The 24685-nt window shown below is 37.3% G+C and overlaps 1 protein-coding gene across 1 annotated transcript in view; it reads right to left on the reverse strand.

The window, feature by feature from the left end:
- LOC150089577 (FIGNL1-interacting regulator of recombination and mitosis-like) overlaps positions 1–24685 on the reverse strand; it is a 127313-nt gene that overhangs the window by 42435 nt on the left and 60193 nt on the right. The window contains exon 6 of the mRNA XM_090390036.1: positions 12087–12244. Coding sequence (XP_090246162.1) covers positions 12087–12244 — 158 coding nt within the window. The remainder of the gene's footprint in view (positions 1–12086; positions 12245–24685) is intronic.

The following is a 24685-nucleotide window of genomic DNA, read 5'->3' on the forward strand; positions in this document are numbered from 1 at the left end:
GGATAGGGCTGAGTCCCATTGCAGCACCCCTTAGGACAGAAAAGAAAAAATTAAACATGTCACAGCAGATCTCAAGAAATGCAGCTACCCCCAGAGGGTCATAGATAAATGTAGAGAACCATTTACACCCATTGCCACCGCATACATTCCCTACTATCAGTTATTATCCTAACTGAGCATATAACATGGGTGTTGCACGATTGCCAGACACGCTGTGTGCAGCTACCATGACGGAGGTTGCACAGTTGTATCAAAGGTTAAGGGCCCCAGACCTATGGAATGTGTAAATGAGGTCGTATATGAGACAAAATGGCCAGATTGCAGGGAATGTTATGTTGGTGAAACAAAGCGTCAGTTTAAAGATCGTATGGGGAGCATATTGGCTCAATAAAGACCGCAGATTATGGGAGGTCTGCTGTGGCGGACCATTTCTGGGAGGAGAACCATCAAATCTCTCCTGACAAAGCTGTAATCGTTGACCACGCACAGATTTTAAGACCGCAAGTGGCTCGAGAGCTTGCGAATTTGCTCCTCTGAGAGTAACACTATTAACAGAGATGGGGAGTCCACATTCATCCCCTCTTCGAAGCTATGGTTCTTGGAGGGATGAACGGTTCCACCTGGCATGTTTCCAAGCCATTTTCGGTTCCAGTGCGCATATGGAGAATACCACCCATGATCCTGTAGAAACACATGCTGTGAAACGTTAGCCTGCTGATATTTAAGGATGTACTGTATGTTAAGCTTCACTGTTTGAAAAACGAGGCAGACGCTTCTGAAAGCTTCAGTATTTTATCGCTTTTATTGGTGTTTTATCGCTTTTATCCAGTGTTTTATCTACATTGTTTTATTTTATTTTTATTGTACAGACAGGTATCGTATTTTATCAGTTTTATCCAGTGTAATTGTACTGTTCATTTTACTTATTTCATTTTATTATTATTATCTTAATACAAGAGAACTCCAATTTATTTTCTTTTATTTAATAAAAGTTTATAACCGTTGGTGTAGGATCGTGCAGTCATTGTGAACATGAATATTCCCAACCCCAGATGCCTATTTGAAGAATATACCCAAGGTTATGAAAAAAGTGATATTTTTAATATAAAATTAAATGGAGACCCAAACTTCAAAGTAAGTTCTAGATGGCTTGGAAAGTTTAAGGGATGACACAGCATTAGAGAACTTGAAATTTATGAGGAAAAGCTTTCTGCTGACATATCTTCAGCAAACATTTTTATAGAAATATTGAAGGTAGAGGAAATGCTGATGACGAAGGTGTTTGTAGAGGAAATGCTGATGACGCTGGTCTAAACTGGAAAGCACTCCCACAGCATATCAGTAGCCTGATGTCATGAGAGTATCGTGCCAGGATATAAAACAAGCAAAGAATGTAAACATAATGATTTGTGTCAATTGAACTGGCAGACACAGATTGCCAATTGTTTATTATAGAGAAATCGAAAATTGCTAGATGCTTCAAAAATGCAGTAAGTCTCCCAGTTATTACACCCATTGTAATCTTCTATCATTATCATCAGCCATTTTCAATCCACTGCAGGATGAAGGCCTCTCCAGCAACTTTCCAGTTCCTTCTGTTTTGTGCAATGACCATCCATTTACTGCCCACGAACTCTTGAATTTCATGTCCTTCTCCGTTGTCATAAATAACGAAACAAAATTTGTCCTTCTGCGGTGTAACGGAACACAACAATCGACGCAACGCACTAAATCAAACTAAACATCTGGTCTCTTATTTTCGTTTTGAGCGGTAGGTGTGAAGACAGCGGGGGTTGCAAGATAATAGGTACACTAATCTCTTAATGACGACTTATAACGCTGGTTCTTGTTGCTCATTTATGACGTGCAAAATATCTGTTTATACCTATTGTAGTTATTACTTGAATTTTATGATTTCTGGTTGATTTTTTTTTTTTTTTTTTAATTTGGAGTCTTCAAGTGTCCCGGTTAATAAACCAATCCCGGTAAATCGAGAGTCTGCTGTACTTTATTATTACCGTATTTAATGTTGGTAATATCTTACTGTGTGTTTAATTTATCAATTAAACTTTATTATACATATGTATGTACAAGAAAATCACATTATATATAGGTCCAGCAGGTGTTCACTTATATCCGCAGTTTCAGCCATCCATGATAGGTCTTGGAACGTATCCCCTACAGATGTGAGGGTCTTATTGTATAATTCATTCCATTCTTCGCTGTGTAGTTTTCAGCTTCTCTTCCATAAGTCACAGTGGGGAGTATACACTGGTTCATTATTTTACATTTGGGACAAATTATTGCTTCTCAATACGTGACTATATTTCCTGAATTCTATCCATCCAAAATTTATTTTTCTCTTGACTTCCAGCCATTTATCATTATTACAGTTAATGCTTGTCCAAGATAAGTACACGAATCCATCTTTTTAATTTCTGCTCCTTCAATGATATATATCCCTTCCTGTGGCATACTTGTTAACCATTATTTTTGTTTTAACCATATTCATGTTTAGTTCAAAATCCTCACTAACTCTGCATAACTGATTAAGATTTTCCTCTCATTCTTTGGATTCATGGCTTATGATCACAATATCATTTGCAAATCTTAAATGGTTTAGGTACCCTCCATTCACATTGACTCCTTTTTGTAACCAATCTAATCTTCTGAAAGCTTCCTCAAGGACAACAGTAAACAACTTGGAGATATTGTGTCTCTTTGTCGAACTCCTTACTCAATTTTAAATTTGCTGCTATCTTTGTCTAGTCTAGTCTAATAAAGGATGTAGCGTTCTTATATATTTTCTTCAAAATCATAATGCATGGGATGTGCCTTGTCTTTCCAGTGCCCGAAACATTGCTTTATGCTGTATGGGGTCAAATGCCCTTTCATAATCCACAAATGCCAGGCATAATGGTGTTTTATATTCATTTGCTTTCTCCATTAACTGTGATATTATGTGAAAGTGATCCATAGTTGAGAATCCTGTCCTAAAGCCAGCTTGCTCATTCGGTTGATTCTCATCAAGTATTCTTTCTAATCTGTTAGTAATGACCCTTGTGAAAAACTTGTAGATGTGCAACAACAAGCTAATTGGTCTATAATTTCCAATTTATCTCCTTTCTTATGCAGCAAAATTATGCTTGCATTATTCCACTCTTAGGCATCACGCCTTTCCTAATGTATTTTGTGAAGAGTCTTGCCAGTCTGTGTCATGTCTCTTTCTCCTAATTTTAAAAACTCTACGGTAACTTCATCTTCACCTGGGGCTTTTTGATTCTTCATTTTGATCAATGCATTTTCTATCTCATCAGGAAGGATATCAGATATGTTGTATGTATTGCTAATTTGTAATCCATCTTCCCCACTGCTGCTTGCTCCTTATATAATTCTCTAGAGTAGTCTTCTGCTATTTGAATTATGCCTTCTCTGCTATTTATAAGTACCTCATTGCTATTCTTCAGTTTCAGTATCATTTGTCTTTCTTCCATGAGCAGTAATACTGTCTTCCATGAGCAGTAATACTCATGGCTGCTGATTTAAGTCTTTTGTTTTCCCTTAATGTTTGTTCTACTTTTCTTGTGTTAAATTTTCTTATGTGCTCTCTGAGTCTCTTTCTAATGGCTTTGGGTAACTCAGTATACTCAATTTTCTCCTTGTCAGTGTTGATCTTGCCCTTTATTTGTCGTTTTTGGTTCATCATGACAAGTGTTTCTTGACTAATTTTTTCTTTTTTGGATTTCTTTTTACCTATAGGTTTCTTGGCTTTATCACTTTTAGAAATTGTATTCCTCATCGATGTCTTGGTCCTGAAGAGTCTGCAGAAGTTTAAACTTGTTCCTAAGTTCCAGTACGTACTGCTTTTTCTCCTCTTCTGTTATCTCAAAGACCTTCGTATTATTTACTCAAGTCAGTTTTTTCCTTTTTTTTTTTTCTTACATCTATATCATGTGTGCATCTTACCATTCTGTGGTCACTTCCAACATTTACCTTGTCTGGAAGGTAATATTGTTCACAATATATCTTCTGTTAGTGAGGATGAAGTCAATTTCATTAGTCGTTAATCCATTTGGGCTCTTCCATGTCCACTTTCGCTTCACCTATGCTTGGAAAAAATGTTTATTACTAACATTCCTCGAGATTCTGCAAATTCCACAGGTCTTTCACCAATTCCAAAATTTGCTGCAGTTTCTATTTCTGTGCTGTTTTGTCTCTTTCCAACCTTAGCAGTGAAGTCTCCCATAATGATGGTGTAGTGAGTTTTCTGTTCATCTGTTGTTGTTGTTTGTTAGAATTTTGGTGCATCAGCAACTTAGGCTCATCATCATCAGCCATTTTCAATCCACTGCAGGATGAAGGCCTCTCCAGCAACTTTCCAGTTTCTTCTGTTTTGAGCACTGGCCATCCATTTACTACCCAAAAACTCATGAATTTCATCTATCCATCTCCACCTTTGTCTTCCAGGTTTTCTTCTAGCTCCTCTTGGATACCATTCTGTTATTTTCTTAGTCCATCTGTCATCATGTCTTCGAGCTATGTGTCCTGTCCAAGACCATTTTAGTTCTTTAGTTTTGATAAGAATGTCCTTTACTTGAGTTTGCTGCTTAATCCATGTGTTTCTCTTCTTATCTGATTCCCTGTATAATTCGTTCCATTCTTCGCTGTGTAGTTCTCAGCTTCTCTTCCATTATTTTGGTGAGTGCCCAAGTTTTACTTCCATAAGTCATGGTGGGGAGTATACATTGATTCATTATTTTACATTTCAGACAATCTGGGATATTGCTCTTCAGTATGTGACTATATTTCCTGAATGCTATCCATCCAAAATTTATTCTTCTCTTGACTTCCAGCCATTTATCATTATTACAGCTAATAACTTGTCCCAGATAAGTATATGACTCCACCTTTTGAATTACTGCTCCTTCAATCATTATTTCCCTTTCTGTGGCATACTTGTTCATCATTACTTTTATTTTGGCCATATTCATCTTTAGTCCAAAATCCTTACTAACTATGCATAACTGATTAAGATTTTCCTCTAATTCTTTGGGATTGTGGCTTATGACCACAATGTCATCTGCAAATCGTAAATGGTTTAGGTACTCTCCGTTCACATTGACTCCTTTTTGCGACCAGTCTAATCTTCTGAAAGCTTCCTCAAGGGCAGCAGTAAACAGCTTCGGAGATATTGTGTCTCCTTGTCGAACTCCTTTCTCGATTTTAAATTTCCTACTGTCTTTGTCTAGTCTAATAAAGAAGGTAGCACTCTCATATATTTTCTTCAAAATCATAATATATGGGGTATCTATGCTTTGTCTTTCCAGTGCCCGAAACATTGCCTTATGCTGTATGGAGTCAAATGCCTTTTCATAATCCACAAATGCCAGGCATAATGGTGTTTTATATTCATTTGCTTTCTCCATTAGCTGTGATATTACGTGAAGGTGATCCATAGTTGAGAATCCTGTCCTAAAGCCAGCTTGCTCTTTTGGTTGATTCTCATCAAGTATTCTTTCTAATCTGTTAGTAATGACCCTTGTGAACAACTTGTAGATGTGGGATAACAAGCTAATTGGTCTATAATTTCCAATTTCTGATTTATCTCCTTTCTTATGCGGCAAAACTATGATTGCATTATTCCACTGCTTAGGCGTCACACCTTTTCTAATGCACTTTGTGAAGAGCCTTGCCAGTTTTTGTGTTGTCTCTTCCTCCCAATTTTAACAACTCTACAGTAACTTCATCTTCCCCCGTGGCTTTCCGATTCTTTATTTTCTTCAATGCATGTTCTACCTCATCAGGAAGAATATCGGGTATGTCATATGTGTTGCTACTTTGCAATCCATCTTCCCCACTGCTGGTATCATTCCCTCGCTCCTTGTATAATTCTCTATAGTAGTCTTCTGCTATTTGAATTATGCCTTCTCTGCTGTTTATAAGTACACCATCGCTATTCTTCAGTTTCAGTATCATTTGTCTTTCTGTATTACTGCTCATGGCTGCTGATTTAAATCCTTTGTTTTCCCTTAATGCTTGTTCTACTTTTCTTGTGTTAAATCTTCTTATGTCCTCACTGAGTCTCTTTCTCATGACTTTGCATAACTCAGTATACTCAATTTTCTCCCTGTCAGTGTGTTTCTTGCTCTTCATTTTTTACCTTCGGTTCATCATGACAAGTGTTTCTTGACTAATTTTTTCTTCTTTGGATTTCTTTTTCCCTATAGGTTTCTTGGGCTTTATCACTTTCAGAAAGTTGTAATATTCCTTGTCGATATCTTGGTCCTGAGCAGTCTGCAGAAGCTCAAACTTGTTCTTAAGTTCCAGTACATACTGCTTTTTCTCCTCCTCTGTTATCTCAAAGACCTTTGTATTATTTACTTGAGTCAGTTTTTTCTTTTCCTTTCCTACATCTATATCAAGTGTACATCTTACCATTCTGTGATCACTTCCAACATTTACCTTATTCAGCATGGTAACATCATTCACAATATATCTTCTGTTAGTGAGGATGAAGTCGATTTCATTAGTTGTTAATCCATTTGGACTCTTCCATGTCCAATTTCTGTTCACCCTTTTCTTGAAAAAAGTGTTCATTACTGACAGTCCTTGAGATTCTGCAAATTCCACAAATCTTTCACCTCTTTTATTTCTTTCACCAATTCCAAAATTTCCTATAGTTCCTCTTTCTGCACTGTTTTGCCTTTTTCCAACCTTAGCATTGAAGTCACCCATAATAATAGTGTAGTGGGTTTTCTGCTCATCTAGAAGACTCTCAATTTCGGTGTACATTTCTTCAACCTCTTCTTCATCATGGCTCGATGTTGGTGCATAAATCATTATAATCTTTAGCTTGTACCTCTTAGAAATCTTGAGTATTAGTCTTGACACCCTTGGTGATGTACTTTTGAATTCCAAAATGTTGTTTTTAAAATCTTTATGGACCAGAAACCCAACTCCACCTTCATTCCTTTCACTGTTTCCACTGGTGTACAGCAGATTTCCACTTGATAAACTTATAAGTGATTCATTTCTTCTTCTTGTTTCGCCAAACCGATGACATTCCAATTCACATTTTCTAATTCCTTTTCCAGCTCTAATATCCTGTCTTCACCGATGAGTGATCATACGTTATAACAGGCCAAGTTCAGTTTGCGTGTTACGTATGATCAGTCTCCCAGTTACGTATGATCATCAGAAAAAAACATGGATGAATACTGAAATTTTCAAACAATGTAAAAAAATAATTATTAATCTGGAAATGAAAGAATATCAAAAGTCCATTGGTAAAGGAGGAAAAATGTTATTATTATTCGATAATGCACCTTCACAATAATCGATAGGATGCTTAAACCAGACTCACAAAATGATTATGGTTAAATTTCTTCCACCAAATGTATACATCTCTAATGCAACTGATAAATCAACGAGGAAACACTAAAACACCTGTGTCAGAAACAACTCCTTCGATGGCACTTATTGGCTAATGATAATGAGGAAACTGTTAAAAATTTCTTTAAAAAAGAAATTTTAAAAAAAATCAATTTAAAGGACTATTGCTACATGTTAGCAGAAAGATGAAATTCTAGATGTGTCAACATTGAAAAAATCATGGAACAAAATCTTTAAAAGGCCGTTGAGGAGTTCTGATGACAGTAACACAAATGAAAAAATTATAAAAGAAGTCAAAGAAACATAAAAACAAATTTCAATATGTATAGAATGCAATGAAAATGTCAGTACGTGGTCAAATTGTAATTTTGATGATCCTGGATTCCAAATTTTGAATGATGATTAAATAATCGTCCTTGTTGAAGATAGAAGTAAAAGAACATAACTAAGATAATGATGAGGAGGAAAATATTGGTCCTTCACACTGTGAAAAATTTCAGTGTTCAGAGGTTACTATGAAGTGGATTGAGAAACAAGAATAAAGTGACACTTTATATTTAACTTTCAGCTTTTTATTTATTTTTTTATTTTTATCTTTTCTTAACTTATTCAACTTTTATGTTTAAAGAGTGTTAGATAGTATGAATCAGAGTTGTAATGCGCAATACATTCTAAATTGATATTAATATTTGTAAAATAATAATAATTTGTAAAATAATAATAATGTAAAATATACTTCAATATAGTATGTAGAACACTTCCGTATGATACTCTCCAGAAATTAAAACGAAAAAATCTAAAAACTTACATTGGAGTAAAAAATAATTAAAAACCAATTTAACACAATTAAAATCAATTTAGCATTAGCATTAGTAGAGGCATTTGATGCAAGAAAGCAAGCTTATGCAGCATCAGCCAAAAAAAAAAAAAAAAAACCACTTCCACTTCACCACCCCTCTGTTCGTTCGAAATACCTGTCCAGCTGAGCCTTAAACTTATTTAGGCTATCAACTTCCACGGCAAGGGATGGAAGTCAGTTCCAACTACCAACCACCTGCTGGCTAAAGACAAATTTCCGCACATCTATCCTACATCTGTCTTTCCTCAATTTGAATTTATGCCCTCTCAGGTGATTATTCTGAGCAAGAGGAAGAATCCCATCAGCATTGAGCATGCTTAAACCATTCAAGGCTTTGTACACCTCTATCAGATCACCTCACTGGTGCCTAGTTTCCAGACACTGTAATTCGGAAAACTTAAGCCTTTCTTCGTAAGAGCACCCCTTTGTCCCATTCACCAATCTTGTTGCCCTTCTCTGTACTCATTCCAGCAGCTCTACATCCTTCTTGAAATGAGGCCTCCAGGCCTGTATACAGTACTCTAGGTGTGGCCTGACCACTGCCTTATACAAGGGAATAATCACCTCCTTATCCCTGCTAGAAAAATTCCTATATATCATTGACAATACACCATGAGCTACTCTTGCAGCCTGTCTGCACTGCTCAGAGAACTTCATATCTGCCTGCACAACCACCCCCAGGTCCCTTTCATTCTCTACCACTGTCAGTGTAGTACCACAGAGTTGATACGTTGCTCTGGGGTTGCTGTTTCCCATATGTAGTACTTTACATTTGTCAATGTTAAACTTCATTTGCCACCTCGAAGCCCATCTGCTCAACCTTTCCAAATCCTGTTGCAGCAGCATAGTGTCAGTAGTGTCCTTGACAACCCTGCCAACCTTCGTATCATCTGCAAACTTGGACATTAAGCCTGATATACCATCATCAATATCATTTATAAATACAGAAAACAATAAAGGACCCAATACTGAACCCTGAGGGACTCCACTAATAACATTAGTCCACGATGAGCAGTGTCCATTGAATACCACTCTCTGTCTTCTCCCCCTCAATCACCCCTTTATCTATAGCAGCAATTTGCCTCCAATGCCACACTGCTCCAATTTGTGCAGCAGTCTTCCATGTGCAACAGTATCAAAAGCCTTTCTAAGATCCAAGTATATAATATCAAAGTTATTCCCTGCATCCAGGTCTTTTGTGACTGCATCATAGTATCCAATCAAATTGGTCAAGCAAGACTTCCCCTTAACAAAACCATGCTGTGTCTGAGCTATAATTGAAGTCTTGTCTAGATGATCCTTCAGTGCTTCTTTAACCAGTGCCTCCATTAATTTTCCTGGAACAGAAGTTAAACTCACAGGTCTATAATTACTTATGTCAGCCTTTGATCCTCCTTTGTGAATTGGGGTCACATTTGCACATCTCCAGTCCATGGGTACCTCCCCTGAGTCCAAGGAAGCTTTCATAATTATGGCTAAGGGTTTGCTTACTTCCTTTGCTGCCTCCTTTAATATAACTGGATAGATCCCATCCACCCCAGGTGCCTTTCTTGTGTTTATCTTCAACAATTTCTCCTCCACTTTCCTCTCAGTTATTACAAGATTCTCTAGCTTACTGCTAGAGTTGAATACACCTCTGGCATTCCCCTCGCTGAATAACTCCTCATGTGTGAATGTCGATGCAAAATATTCATTTAGTGTGTTAGCTACCTGAGCAGGGTCATCAACAGTTGACCCATCGATATCAAGTGGACCAATCTGATTCATCCCCTTCCTTCTGGAATTTACATAAGTAAAGAACTCTTTGCTGTTTTTCTTTGCATCCCTTGCCAAGGATCTCTCGTAATCTGCCTTCGCCTGCCTAACCTCCTTTGTAACTTGGTTACAGATTAACTTGTATCTATCATAGGCGTCTGTGTCACGTGTTAATTTACGTATCCCATGCATTTTTCTTCTCTGCCATACGCCTCATTAGTTCATCTGACATCCATTTAGGCCTAAACCTTGAACAATATTTCTTAGTTGGTATGTAAAGCCTAGTAGCTTCCAAGATAAGTTCTTTGAATGCTTCCCATTTTGAATTTGCTGTTGGCAATATCATCAGTTGATCCCACTGTATAGAATTTAAATACTGTCTCAGACCATCGTAGTCGCCTTTACGAAAGCAAAACCCCTTCCCTTTACCCCTAATGGTAGTTACCTCTTTGAGTAACTCCCACTTCAGAACCCTGTGATCACTGCCACCTAGTGGTTCATTTATCTGCAGATTCTTAATGCATGAAGAATCACTACTGATAATCAAATCAAGAGTATTCCTCCCTCTAGTTGCCTCCTGAACATGCTGATGTAGAAAACAATCATCCAATAAATCCACAAAAGCCTTGCTAGTGTGTGAGTGACCAGCCCCCAAATTCCAGTCAATATCTGGGAAATTAAAATCCCCCATTATAAGACTCTCTGATTTACTGGCCCACTCTATTTCTCCGAACAGTTTCTTATTATACTCATTAGAGTCATTAGGCCTATAGCACACTCCTACTCTCAATTTTGATCTCCCAATGCTTATGTCACACCAAACTGACTCGACACTGCACTGTCCAGCGATGTCGACTGGCTTCACTTCCTTGGATTTTATGTGTTTTTTAACTAATAGCATAACCTCTCCACCCTTCCTATCCTGTCTATCCTTTCTGTAGACATTGTACTCCCCAAATTCCAGTTCTGCATCCCTTATATCTGTGTGACACCACGTCTCTGAAATCCCCACAATATCTGCCTTTGATGTTTTGAGCAATACCTCAAATTTAATAGAATTAAAAATCAATTTAATGCAATTAAAAATATTAAAAAGAATCTAACGAAAATATTCAAAATGATTTTCCTTCCTGAAGCTGACAAAGCTTTCTGACCGTATGTCGTGATCACAGGAATGAAAGCAAATTTTCATTCCTGTGTTGTTTGTTTATTTGGTTTTTAGGAGCATTAGTAACTAAGGCCATGTTGCTGCGGGAATATAGCGGTGATCATTCCCTTGACCTTTCTGCATTCTCCATATTTGGTGGTGACCGGCTTGAACCCCTGTCCAATCAAGAAGCGTGTACTACGCACTGTTGCTCCTTCCCACCTGGCTACGGAGGCGCCTTCATTCCTGTGATCACAACATACGGTCAAATAGCATATGTTGTTTACCTTCAGGAAGGTAAATCGTTTTGAATATTTTCGTTAGATTCTTTTTAATATCTTTAATTGCATTAAATTGATTTTTAATCGAGTTAAATTGATTTAATTGTGTTAAATTGGTTTGTAATTATTTTTTACTCTAATGTAAGTTTTTCAATTTTTTTGTTTTTTTTTTCTGGAGAGTATCATACGGAAGTGTTCTACCTACTAGACTGAACTATACTCCTCTTATTATTTTACAAAGTTTAAAAAGTGTATATGATTTGGTAGCTACATAAAGGAGACCAACTTTTAAACAAATGTCAATAAATGACTTTTTCAAAAAACAATTTTCTGTATGTATTTAATTATCATATTATGTAATTTTAATATTTTTTTAATAAAACATTGTATGTATTAAAATTACATGTAAAACGATTTTTTTCTTCATTCAATTATACAGATTTTTCGTTATCTGGAAATCTTACATCCCCGTTTAATCCAGATAATGAAGTTTCTACTGTAATGATTTTAACCTTATACGGCTCATTATTTTCTTTATAATTTCTCAATATAGTAAAACACAGTAAAAGGTAGGCAACACAATGCTAAACAAACTCAGAAAACTTTTTTTTTTTTCTCTAAAGCAAAGAAGGGACAAAAACACTCTACTCACTTGGTATATGTTTTCCAAAGTGCTACGGCACACTTCACATCCAGAATATACACAATTTGTGAAAGCTCACTTAATCCCATGCATATTGTAGTTAGGCTTTCAACATCCTTTTCAATTCCAACACAGATATTTGTTTTTTCCAAGGTCCTCAAAAAATGCTGTTGAAAAATTACACAAGAACTAACAATTTTTTTAAAATTACACACAAATACATAAAATTTAATTCAAAATAAATGCAGCTACAATGTAAACATTTATTTTTCATTACAGAAATATTACATCTGAAAACTTTTCAGAATCAAAAGTGTGATAAATTACGAGCAATCTAATCAATAATGTTATTTATTCAGTCTGCCCTCCAACCAAACCACAGACGCAACACACAACTACAAAGTCAAGCAGCAAAGTAAAAATATTACGTAGAATGATAAGGGGCATGTTCTTAACGTCAGTAGACAATAGTAGAGCAATTTTAGTTTTCGCCTTTAATACAAAGGACAAATAAAATTGCTCTACTATTCTGATGAAGTATTAGTATTAGCAAGGGTACATGATGCAAGAAAGCAAACTTATATAGCATCAGCCAAAAAAAAAAAAAAAAACATACCCCCTTATCATTTCAACCATCCACTCGCTCCAAATGTTTGTCTAGTTCTGCCTTGAATCTGTTTAAGCTACCAACTTCTACGACATGGAAGTTTCTTCCAGCAATCAACCACCAGCTGGCTAAAGGCAAACTTCCGCACATCTATCCTACAACTGTCTTTCTTCAATTTGAATTTTGGCCTCAGGCGATTATTCTGAGCAAGAGAAAGAATCCCATCAGCATTAAGCATGCTCAAACCATTCAAAGCTTTGTACACCTCAATCAGATCACCTCGCAGGTGACTACTCACCAGACACTGTAATTTGCAAAACTTAACCTTTCTTCATAAGAGCAACCCTTTCTTCCATTCACTAATCTTGTTGCCCTTCTCTGTACTCATTCCAACTGCTCTACATGCTTCTTAAAATGAGGCCTCCAGACCTGTATACAGTACTCAAGGTGTGGCCTGACCATTGCGTTATACAAGGGGATAATCACCTCCTTATCCCTGCTCGAAAAATTCCTGTATATCATTGACAAGGCACGAAGAGCTACTCTTGCAGACCGTCTGCACTGCTCAGAAAACTTCATATCTGCCTGCACAATTACCCCCAGGTTCTTTTCACTCTCTACCCCTGTCAGTATAGTACTACAAGTTGATACATTACTCTGGGGTTACTGCATCCCATATGAAGTACTTTACATTTGTCAACATTAAACTTCAGTTGACACCTCTCAGCCCATCTGCTCAACTTTTCTAGATCCTGTACTGTCATTAGTGTCATTAACAACCCTGCCAACCTTCATATCGTCTGCAAACTTGGACATTAAGCCTGATATACCATCATCAATATCATTTATAAATACAGAAAACAACAATGGACCCAACACTGAACCCTGGGGGACTCCACTAATAACATTAGTCCACAAAGAGCAGGGTCCACTGATTACCACTCTCGGTGTTGTCCCACTCAATCATCCCTTTATCCATAGCAGCAATTTGCCTCCAATGCCACACTCCTCCAATTTGTGCAGCAGTCTTCCATGTGCAACAGTATCAAAAGCCTTGTTAAGATCCAAATTATTTTTTGCATCCAGTTCCTTTGTGACTACATCACAGTATCCAATCAAACTGATCAGACAAGCCTTCCCTTTAACAAACCCATGCTGTGTCCGAGCTATAACTGAAGTCTTGTCTAGATGATCTTTATTGCATTGCAGGATCCATTAATTTACCTGGAACAGCAGTTAAACTAACAAGTCTATAATTACCTGTCTCCCCCCTCTGATCCTTTGTGGATTGGAGTCAAATTTCACATCTCCAGTTCATGGGTACCTTCCCTGAGACCAAGGAAGCTCTCATAATTATGGCTAAGGGTTTGCTTACTTCCTTTACTGCCTCCTTTTATATAACTGGATAGATTTCATCCACCCCAGGTGCCTTTCTTATGTTTATCTTAAACAATTCCTCCTCCACTTTACTCTCAGTTATTACAAGATTATCGCTAGAGTTTAATACACTTCTGGCATTCCCCTCCCTGAATAACTACTCATGTGTGAATGTAAATGCAAAATATTCATTTAGTTTGTTAGCTACCGAAGCAGGATCATCAACAGTTAAACCATCGATATCAAGTGGACCAATCTGATTCATCCCCTTCCTTCTAGAGTTTACATAAGTAAAGAACTCTTTGCTGTTTTTCTTTGCATCCTTTACCAAAGATTATATCTATCATAGGCTTCTGTGTTATCTGTTAATTTTTATGTATCCCATGCATTTTCCTTCTCTGCCACATTTCTAATTAGTTCATCTGACTTCCATTTAGGCCGAAACCTTGAACAATATTTCTTAGTTGGTATGAAAAGCCTAGTAGCTTCCAAGATTAATTCTTTGAATGCTTCCCATTTTGAATTTGCTGCTGTTAACATCAGTAGGTCCCACCCTATAGAACAGTAGTTTTCAAGCGGGTTGCCACATAACTTCGTTTCAGTGACTTAATCTTATTATTATTTTTTTTTTAAATTTTATATGTTTATTTCTTTATAAAAAGGTGTACAGTTTCTTTTTAATTTTATGGTTATTTATAATTGATCTTTACTTAGTACGTCTATAGAAAAAATAAAATTATTATATACTGTATATATATAATTTGTATTATGAAATGTAATTTTTATAATTATATTACTCTAATAATATCATATAGCATATATTTTTTTAATATTATATATATATATACAGTGAGATAATCGAATCTAACAAGAAGAAAATTGAGTAGAGGTGTAGCAAAATAAAATAAATTAATGAGGGGTGCCGTTATTAAAAAAAGGTTGAAAACCACTGGTATAGAATTTAAATACTACATCAGACCACTGTAGTCACCTTTACAAAATCAAAAACCCTTCCTTTACCCTTGATGGTAGTTATGTCTTTGGGTAAATCCCACATCAACATACTGTGATCACTGCAACCTAGTGGTTCCTTTATCTGCAGATTCTTAATACATGAAGAATCACTACTGATAATGAGATCAAGAGCATTACTCTCTCTAGTTGCCTCCCGAACACGCTGCTGTAGAAAACAATCATCCAATAAATCCACAAAAGCCTTGCTAGTGTGTGAGTGACCAACCCACAAATTCCAGTCAATCTCTGGGAAATTAAAATCCCACATTATAAGACACTGATTTACTGGCCCACTCTATTTCTCTGCACAATTGCTCATTATACTCATCAGATTCATTAGGCCTATAACAGACACCTACTCTCATTTTTCCTTTCCCAGTGCTTGTGTCACACCAAACAGACTCAACATTGCATTGTCCACCAACATCAATTTAATGAACTTCCTTAGATTTTATGTGTTTCTTAACTAACAGCATAACCGCTCCTCCCTTCCTGTCCTATCTATCCTTTCTGTACACATTTTGCTGCCCAAATTCCAATTCTGCAGTGCTTATGTCTGTGTGACACCATGTCTCTGATATCCCAAAAATATCTGCCTTTGATGTCTTGATTAGCACTTCAAACTCATCAAATTTAGTAACTATACTTGTAGCATTGGTGTACATGCAAGTATACATGCACCTGTTTCTTCTCTTAGTTACCCTAACACAGCCCATGTATTTATTAGTTCCACTATGAATCCCAGCAGTCCTGGAAATCCCCATTTCCTTGCTTTCCAGGCTGTTCCTTGATTTCATTTCAATAGAATCAGTGCACGAATCACTTTCACCTCTGCCAGTGGCTACTGTTAATCTATTAGTCCTTGTATCCCCCAAGCTAGCAGTTTTCTGACCCACCTAACAGTGCCTCGATACATCAGCAAATATTCTTGCACCCTTTCTATTTAAATGTATCCTATCCCTGTAAAAGCAGTCTCTCCTGTCAACAAGCACAGACCAGGCTGAGAAAAATTCTTCCCCTTGAGCACTGCACAATCTCTCAAGGGCCGAATTGATCGACAAGACTCTCATCATATACTCCCTCCTATCTTGTCTGGGCAGAATTGCAGACACTTTGAAATTCAAACCAAAAACTCACGGCGTTTTTTAAACATTGACCTGTACTTGTTAAGTAATGCCGCCAGTCTCCTAATCTTAATATCATTAGTGCCAACGCAACAATATCACCCTTTGTGCCCTTAAAAGATGATATCAACTCTACGTCATCAACCTTTGCCCCTCGCAGATATACACTGGTCCTATTCCAACTATCCTTTTTGCATAATATTTTCCCCATTTCCCTGACAATAGAGGCACCAACAACAACTAGTTCCTTTGGGACCCACACATTCAGCCTTCGGGGTTGCTGCTGTGTTGCATGATGTTCAAATGCAAGCTCTGGCATTGATGTGGGCAGCTGAGAGCTTGATGGGCCCCTCAATTTAAATCTTTCGAGGGCATCCACCCTGTCCTTCAAGCTCTCATGTAGGCCCATAACAACACTGAGTTGTCTCCTGATTTACTCACACTCCTTACATCTTGCACACACAAAGACATTCCCCTTGTTAATCTATATCATGTCCCGTTTCTAACTGTTCCACAAACATCAAACAAGCAGTGCATTTCAAAGCTGTGTTTCAGACGACAACCCCCCCCTCAGTTCTCCCCTGAGCCACAGCACTCCCATTTGTTTGAGCCTTTTGCTTTGCTGCTCTGAGTCATGATTTCTATTCAATTTCAAATAAAATTCCAATACAAAATATAACCCTAAACTTATATCCCAATGCAGTTATAACACTATATATATATATATATGTATTTCAGTATTGAATATTATCTCCGAGTTACGTTATACAACTTTCTTATCTCCTGTCAAGTTATATGTATTAATTTATAATGTTATGTTTGTAAAAACTAGGTCGTTATATGTATTTAGTTAAAAAAGTACAATTTAATTGACAATGAAATTTAATAAAATTGGTAAATTTTACTGATTAATTCATACTACTATATTCGCTATCTAGTTACACATGCAAACAATGGCTGATCATTCCACAGACACTTGCAGAAAACTTGGCTCATGAAAAGCCATATAACTCTATTCACTATGAAGGAGAAAAAGCATTTCCAAAATAATTTTAATCAACATTCAAAATAGCAGCATCACTGAATAATATGATATGCTGCAGGGAGAAACTGATTCCATAAATCTATTCAAAGTCAGGTTTAGAGATTCAAAAAATAAAGCGAATCATGATGAGACACACACACAATTTAAAAAAAATTTTTTTTTCATTAAATTTCTTATTTTTTGTATATATGTTTTAAGTTTCTTAAATATATATATATATTTGTTTGCTTGTATGTGCATATATAGGATGGCATTCAAAGAAAGTGCATCACCCAGGAATTTCCCATTTCTAACCCTTTTTCGCGATGGCGTGTTTCATTAATGACTAGCATCACAAATAGAAATAAAAACAAAAGATATTTATTAACAGTTAAGGGAAACCTCAGTAATATTTGACAGATGCTCTCAAAATATTCCGAAATGAGCATTTGCAACCTTTATACGATGGTTTAGGTAAACATGACAATTATGGTTGAAATGTTATCAGAAGCCCTCAATTTGCTTCATTTTAAATGAAAAACAAAATGAAAAGTTCATCAGGTGAAAACTAATATTTAGTTGAAACGCCTCTGTCCCTCATGACACTGTCGAGGCATTGACAAGATCAATTTCTGAAATCAACTGATAGTTCATGGTTCCAAACACCAGTTATGGCTTCCTGAAGTTCACGAAGAGTAGTAGTAGTAGTATGTGATGCAAGAAAGCATGTGCATGAGCTCATGCAGCATCAGCCAAAAAAAAAAAAAAAAAAAAAAAAAAAAATCACACCATTCCCTCCAAATGCCTGTCCAGTTCCTCCTTAAATGTATTCAACCTATCAACTTCCACAACGACAGATGGAAGTTTGTTCTAGCAATTAACCACCCGCTGGCTAAAGGCAAATTTCCGCACATCTATTCTACATCTGTCCTTTCTTAATTTGAATTTATACCCCCTTAGGTTCGTAATCTGAACAAGTGGAAGGATTGCATCAGAATTCAGCGTGCTCAACCCATTCAAGGCCTTATACACCTCAATCAGATCACCGCGCAGGTGCCTAGTCTCCAGCCACTGCAATTTGCATAACTTAAGCCTCTCTTGGTAAGAGGATCCCTTCATTCCCCTCACCAATCTTGTTGCCCTTCTCTGTACACGCTCAAGCAAATCTACATCCTTCGTAAAATGAGGCCTCCAGACCTGTACGCAGTACTCAAGGCGTGGCCTGACCATTGCCTTATACAGAGGGACAATCGCCTCCTTTTCCCTGCTTGCAAAATTCCTGTATATCACTGACAAAACCCCCATGATCTGCCCTGGCAGCCTGTTTGTATTGCTCAGAAAACTTCATATCTGACTGCACAATTACTCCCAGGTCTTTTTCATTTTCTACCACCTTAAGTGTTGTACCACACAGTTGGCACGTTTCTCTGGGGTTACTTCTACCCAAATGCAGCACTTTGCATTTGTCAAGGTTAAACTTCAGTTGCCACTTCTCAGCCCATCTGCCCAAATTATCTAGATCCTGTTGCAGTAGCACACTGCCATTACTGCCATTAATATTAGGGTCTTTGGTTTCTTTCTGACAACTGCAGATTCCACACAATACCAATAGTTCTCTATAGGATTCAGGTACGGGCAGTTTCCTGGCCAGCTAAGATTGTAATGGATCATTCTTCCAACCATTTTTTCACCTGTAACAAATGTAAACACATTACTGTTGAACCTCTAATGCAGAAATGAAGCTAAAGTAACTACAGAAGTGCCTACTTACACTTTTCGCCTGATGAAAAGGAGCAGAGTCGTCCGGAAAGATGCAGTTACTTGGCAAGTTGAAATGGTCTCTAATGGTTGGCAGCAAGTTTCCTTCCATAGCCAGGTATCCATTAGCATTTACGGAACCTTTTATAAACTGCAGGTGACCCACTCTGCAATACAAAATGCACCTCCATATCATTTGGCTGGTAGGGAATTTCACTGTAGACACCATACAGTCTGGATGGTATTGTTCACCACATCTATGGCAAATCATTTATCTCCCATCAGACCCATGTAAGTTGAATTTCTTCTCATCCAAGAAAATAACTGACTTCCACTGCTCGAGAGTCCATTTGACCTGCTGTTTACATCAAATTAATCAGGTAGTTTTCATTTTTTGTATGAAGAGGGGCTTCTTAGGACGACAGGCTAGAAGTTTATTTTAGAATGGGCGTCTTCTGACTGTTACCGCACTTGCTACCACTCCTATATGTTCTTCCCATTCTCTTTTCAGCTCAGATGAAGAAGATTTACGGTTTATAAGGCATAAGTGCTTCAAAACGCGGTCCTGTTTTGGTGTAGAGACTCATTTGCATCTGGTTCAGTTTGGAAAGAAATCTACTCACTGTCGACTGATTACAAGACACTTTATAAGCAATATGACGGGAAGAACATCCATCCTTGCATAAAGCAATAATAGCAATCTTTCTCTGTAGCGTCAAGTGCACGTAACTCGCCATCCTGACACAATCAAAGAATGATTGCAACTCTTGCAGAGTGTGCTTATATAGCTGAAAGTAACGCTGATGCAATGTTACATCATCACCTACACATGTCAATCTTTGTGCAATCTGCCATATCCTTACTTTATTCGAACAACAATTACAATTTTAAGGAGTGATGCACTTTCTTTGAACATCAGTGTAGATGCACAAACAAGCTTAAAAAGAATGTAAAGTAAAATAAACATTAATTTAATAATGTATCAAAGAAAAGGGGTGCACTGTTCATGATACAGGTTACCAAAAAAAAAAAAAAAAAAACATGCTAAAAAAACAGGAAGAATGAAAAGAAGGAAATAAAAGATTACAGAATAAGAAAATTATTTCTAATAAAAAAAAAAAAAATCTGATCCCACTCTACTGTGTAAGGCCCATTTTGCTGAATGAGGATTAAGGTTTTGAGAGCTCTTTGAAATTCAAGCTAGATGTCTACAAAATTTCTGACTGCAAAATTATACTGAAGTACTTTTTGTTATATAATTGTCCACTTATGATATATGGACCACAACTATCTGGTCTTTTGCAGCCTTGTGTAACCTACAAAGAATACTACAAATTGAGTGGCTGTCTACTGGAAGTCTTATAAATTGCAACTACCAATGGTATATTCCAGAACCTCTTTATTGATTAACATTAGGATATCATAAATTAAAAAGCTGTGGGATTTTCAAACAGAAATCCATACTTGATCTTCTTGATGAAGGTCAATGATTCTTAAGAGAATATTGACAATTCTTAAGCATGATTAGGAATCCTCCAGTAAATAAATATCCTTGGATCTTAATCCATTCAGTAGAAAATTCCTAGTCTGCTCTGAGAAGGACTTCAGCTTTATATTTCTCCCTAGCAAAGATCAATAGATGTGGCAACTTTTTTCAACAAAGCTGTGACATTATTTTCTTCATTCAAAATTGATCAAGATTTAAGGAAGCACCAACTAGGTTACAAGACTGTGATGTACTGGTTAAAGATTAATCTTGTCTATTGTGGTATTTATGTACAAGGTATTTATTTCTGGAATGATAGTTCTATGATGTGTGTTGTTGTTCTCATTGTGTATGTTTTGAACCTCAACAATCTGTTAGAAATTTCAACTTTCATCTGCAGAATACGCTGTAAAGTGTACCATGGTACTATGATAGTATCTGACGAATTACACAGAAATGTTGATAAAGTTGTGGATTAGGATTGAAATTTCAAGTGTCTGCAATTCTGACCAGAAACAATAGCATTAGCATTAGTAGGGCATAGGATGCAAGAAAGCAAGCTTATGCAGCATCAGCAAAAAAAAAAAAAAAAAAACCCACTCCCATTGCACCCCTCCGTTCGTTCCAAATACTTGTCCAGCTCAGCCTCAAATTTATTTAGGCTATCAACTTCCACAACAAAGGATGGAAGTCTGTTCCACCAACCAACTACCTACATCTGTGTTCCACCAACATCTATCCTACATCTGTCTTTCCTCAATTTGAATTTATGCCCGCTGAGATGATTATTCTGAGCAAGAGGAAGAATCCCATCAGCATTGAGCATGCTCAAACCATTCAAGACTTTATACACCTCAATCATATCACCTCGCAGGTGCCTAGTCTCCAGACACTGTAATTTGCAAAATTTAAGCCTTTCTTCATAAGAGCAACCCTTTGTTCCATTCACTAATCTTGTTGCCCTTCTCTGTACTCGTTCCAACAGCTCTACATCCTTCTTAAAATGAGACCTCCAGACCTGTATACAGCACTCAAGGTGTAGCCTAACCATTGCCTTATACAAGGGGATAATCACCTCCTTATCCCTGCTAGAAAAATTCCTGTATATCATTGACAAGACACTATGAGCTACCCTTGCAGACCGTCTGGAGGAGTACAAGAGAATTGTCAATTCAATTCAGTCCTAGAGAGACTGGGCAAGGCTGATGGACTGGAATTTTTCCCAGTATGGTCTATGCCTGTTAACAGGAGAGAATGTTTTTAAGTGTCAACACACTTAAATAAAAAGGATAGCAGAATATTTGTTGATGCAATCCAGGCAGTGTTAGACTTTTCAGGTGTAAGTGATTCTTGCATTCCTAACAGAACATGTAACATCTGAGAAAGCAAGGTGTTACTGAGGGTTTCACCTACACACTGCACTGAAGGTCCTCTGGTATAAACAAATGCACAGGCTGTGTTTGAGTTATTCAGAGTAAAAACAGTTATATGCATACTTGTGTGTACATTAATGATAAGGAACACAGTAAAGAAATTTGATTTAAGTCATCAAAAGCATAAACTATACAGATATTGAAAGCATGGCATGGTGCTGTCCAAACATAAAAGATGCAGAATTTTAATATGGGAAGTACAGTATGTATGTATATCCTTCCAGACAATAGTTCAGCTCCACCTATTATCAACTATGAAGGTATACAGAAACTCTATAAAATGGACCTGATATGTGAATAAATGTGCGTCTATGTAAGTATTAGTGCATGTTCTGTAATATGTGTTGTTTATATCATGCCTCTTTGCCATCAAGGAGCAACCAACACCTGGGAAACTACTGCCTGGTCCAGGCTTGAGGAGCCAGAATAGGGCCTGTATCTAGCACTGTCTACAGCATCCACTGGAGGCAGTGCTAAACCAGTGGATGCAATAACCCTGTACCCAGACCTGAGTACCAAAGACAGAAAAAAAAAACCATCCAGCACTGTCAGTGTAATTTGCACTTGGAAAAAAAAACACACAGAATGAAGTGCAATACCTATGGGAGAAAAAGGCAGAAAGAACAGGCAAGACGGGAGGAAGGGAAGTTATGCTCTTAGTTCAGAGCATAATATAAGGAAGTGCATCCAGTTGGCATTGCTGGCCAGTGCAATGTTGAGTCAGTTTGGTGTGACATAAACACTGGGAAGGGGAAAATGAGAGTTGGAGTACATTATAGGCCTAATGACTCTGATGAGTACAATGAACAGTTGTGCAGAGAAATAGAATGGGCCAGTAAATCGGATTTCTTCTATGAGGGATTTTAACTTTCCAGATATTGACTGGAACTTGTGGATGGGTAACTCACACAGTAGCAAGGATTCTGTGTATTTATTGGATGACTATTTTCTACACCAGCATGTTACAGAGGCAACAAGAGAATGCAATACTCCTGATCTGATTATTAGAAGCAACTCTTCAAGCATCAAGAATCTGTAGATCAAAGACCTACCATATGCACCACACTAATGCACTGTATGATCATAGTGTATTGATGTGGTGCCATTTGCAGTATTTCCATAAAGGTGTAATCACCAGCGTCGAGGAAAAAAGAAAGGGCTTCTGTTCTTATAAAGATGACTGCAGATGCCTCAGACAGTTTTAAATAATAGGCAGATGAATAAGTGATAAAGTTATCAATAGCAAATTCTAAATGGAAAGCATTCAAAGCAATTACAGTGACTTTATCACATCATTTTCACATACTGATTAAATAAATTGTGTTAACTATGCAACAACAGCAAGTAAAACTAAAGCACACAGTAATCACTTAGCATTAGCATAGCGGTGGCATATGATGCAAGAAAGCAAGCCAAAAAAATAAAATAAAAAAAAAAACCTTCCCATTTCACTTACTCATTCCCTAAAACAGTTTGTCTAATTTTTCCTTGAATTTATTTAAGCTATCAACTGATAAAAAAGCAGATAAAAGTTTGTTACTGCAATCACTATCTGGCTAAAGGCAAACTTCTGCACATCTATTCCGCAACCGCTATGTCCCCTCATATGTGTAATCTGAGCAGGAAGAAGAATCCCATTAGCATTGAACTTGCTCAAACCATTCAAAAGCTTAAACACCTCAATCAAATCACCTCGTAGGTGCCTAGTCTCCAGTCCTGTAGGCAGTACTCAAGATGTGGCCTGACCACTGCCTTATACAATGGTATGATCACACAATAAAATTCCTCTAATCACAGACCAAACCCCATGAGCTATCCTGGCGGTTTGTCTGCACTGCTCAGACAACTTCATATCTAACTGTGCACAATTACTCCCCAGTTCTTTTTCCTTTTTTTCCTTTTCCACTACCATGACTGCAGTACCACATAGTTGGTACGTTACTCTGGGGTACATCATCATCATCAGCCATTTTCAATCCACCATAGGATGAAGGCCTCTCCAGCAACTTTCCAGTTCCATCCATTTACTAGCCAGGAACTTGTGAATTTCATCTGTCTATCTCCGTTGTCATCTTCCAGGTTTTTTTTTTTTTTTTGGTAGTTGTTGGCGAATCTTTGCACCTCCCAAGATTTTTGTAGTACTTTGATCCAAGCCCGTGGCAGGATTCGAACCCACAACCTTTAGGTTGCCAGGCAGGCACTTTACCCACCCGGATAGCCCGGTCGGCTTTAGCTCAGGTGCCATTCTGTTATTTTCTTAGTCTATCTTTCATCATATCTTCGAGCTATGTGTCCTGCCCAAGTCCATTTCAGTTCTTTAGTTTTGATAAGGATGTCCTTAATTGTGTTTGCTGGTGCCTCCATAGCCAGGTGGGCAGGAGCAGCAGTGCGTAGCACACGCTTCTTGATTAGACTGGGGTTCAAGTCCATGACCACCAAATATGGAGGATGCGGAAAGGTCAGAGAATGCCCACCGCATATCCCCGGAGCAATATGACCTTAGTTGCTAATGCTCCTAAAAACCAAATAACAACAACAGTTGTGTTTGCTGCCTAATCCATGTGTTTCTCTTCTTATCTAACAGTCTGATTCCTAGTATAATCCGTTCCATTCTTCCCTGTGTAGTTTTCGGCTGCTCTTCCATTCTTATCCCATTTTTATATTTTGGTGAGTGCCCAAGTTTCACTTCCATAAGTCATAGCAGGGAGTATACATTGGTTCATTTTTTTAGTTTCAGACAAACTGGGATATTTCTCCTGAGTATGCGACTATATTTCCTGAATGC

Source organism: Mastigoproctus giganteus, chromosome 2 (assembly GCF_048544385.1).
Source record: "Mastigoproctus giganteus isolate SK-2022 chromosome 2, ASM4854438v1, whole genome shotgun sequence".
Taxonomy (NCBI): domain Eukaryota; kingdom Metazoa; phylum Arthropoda; class Arachnida; order Uropygi; family Thelyphonidae; genus Mastigoproctus; species Mastigoproctus giganteus.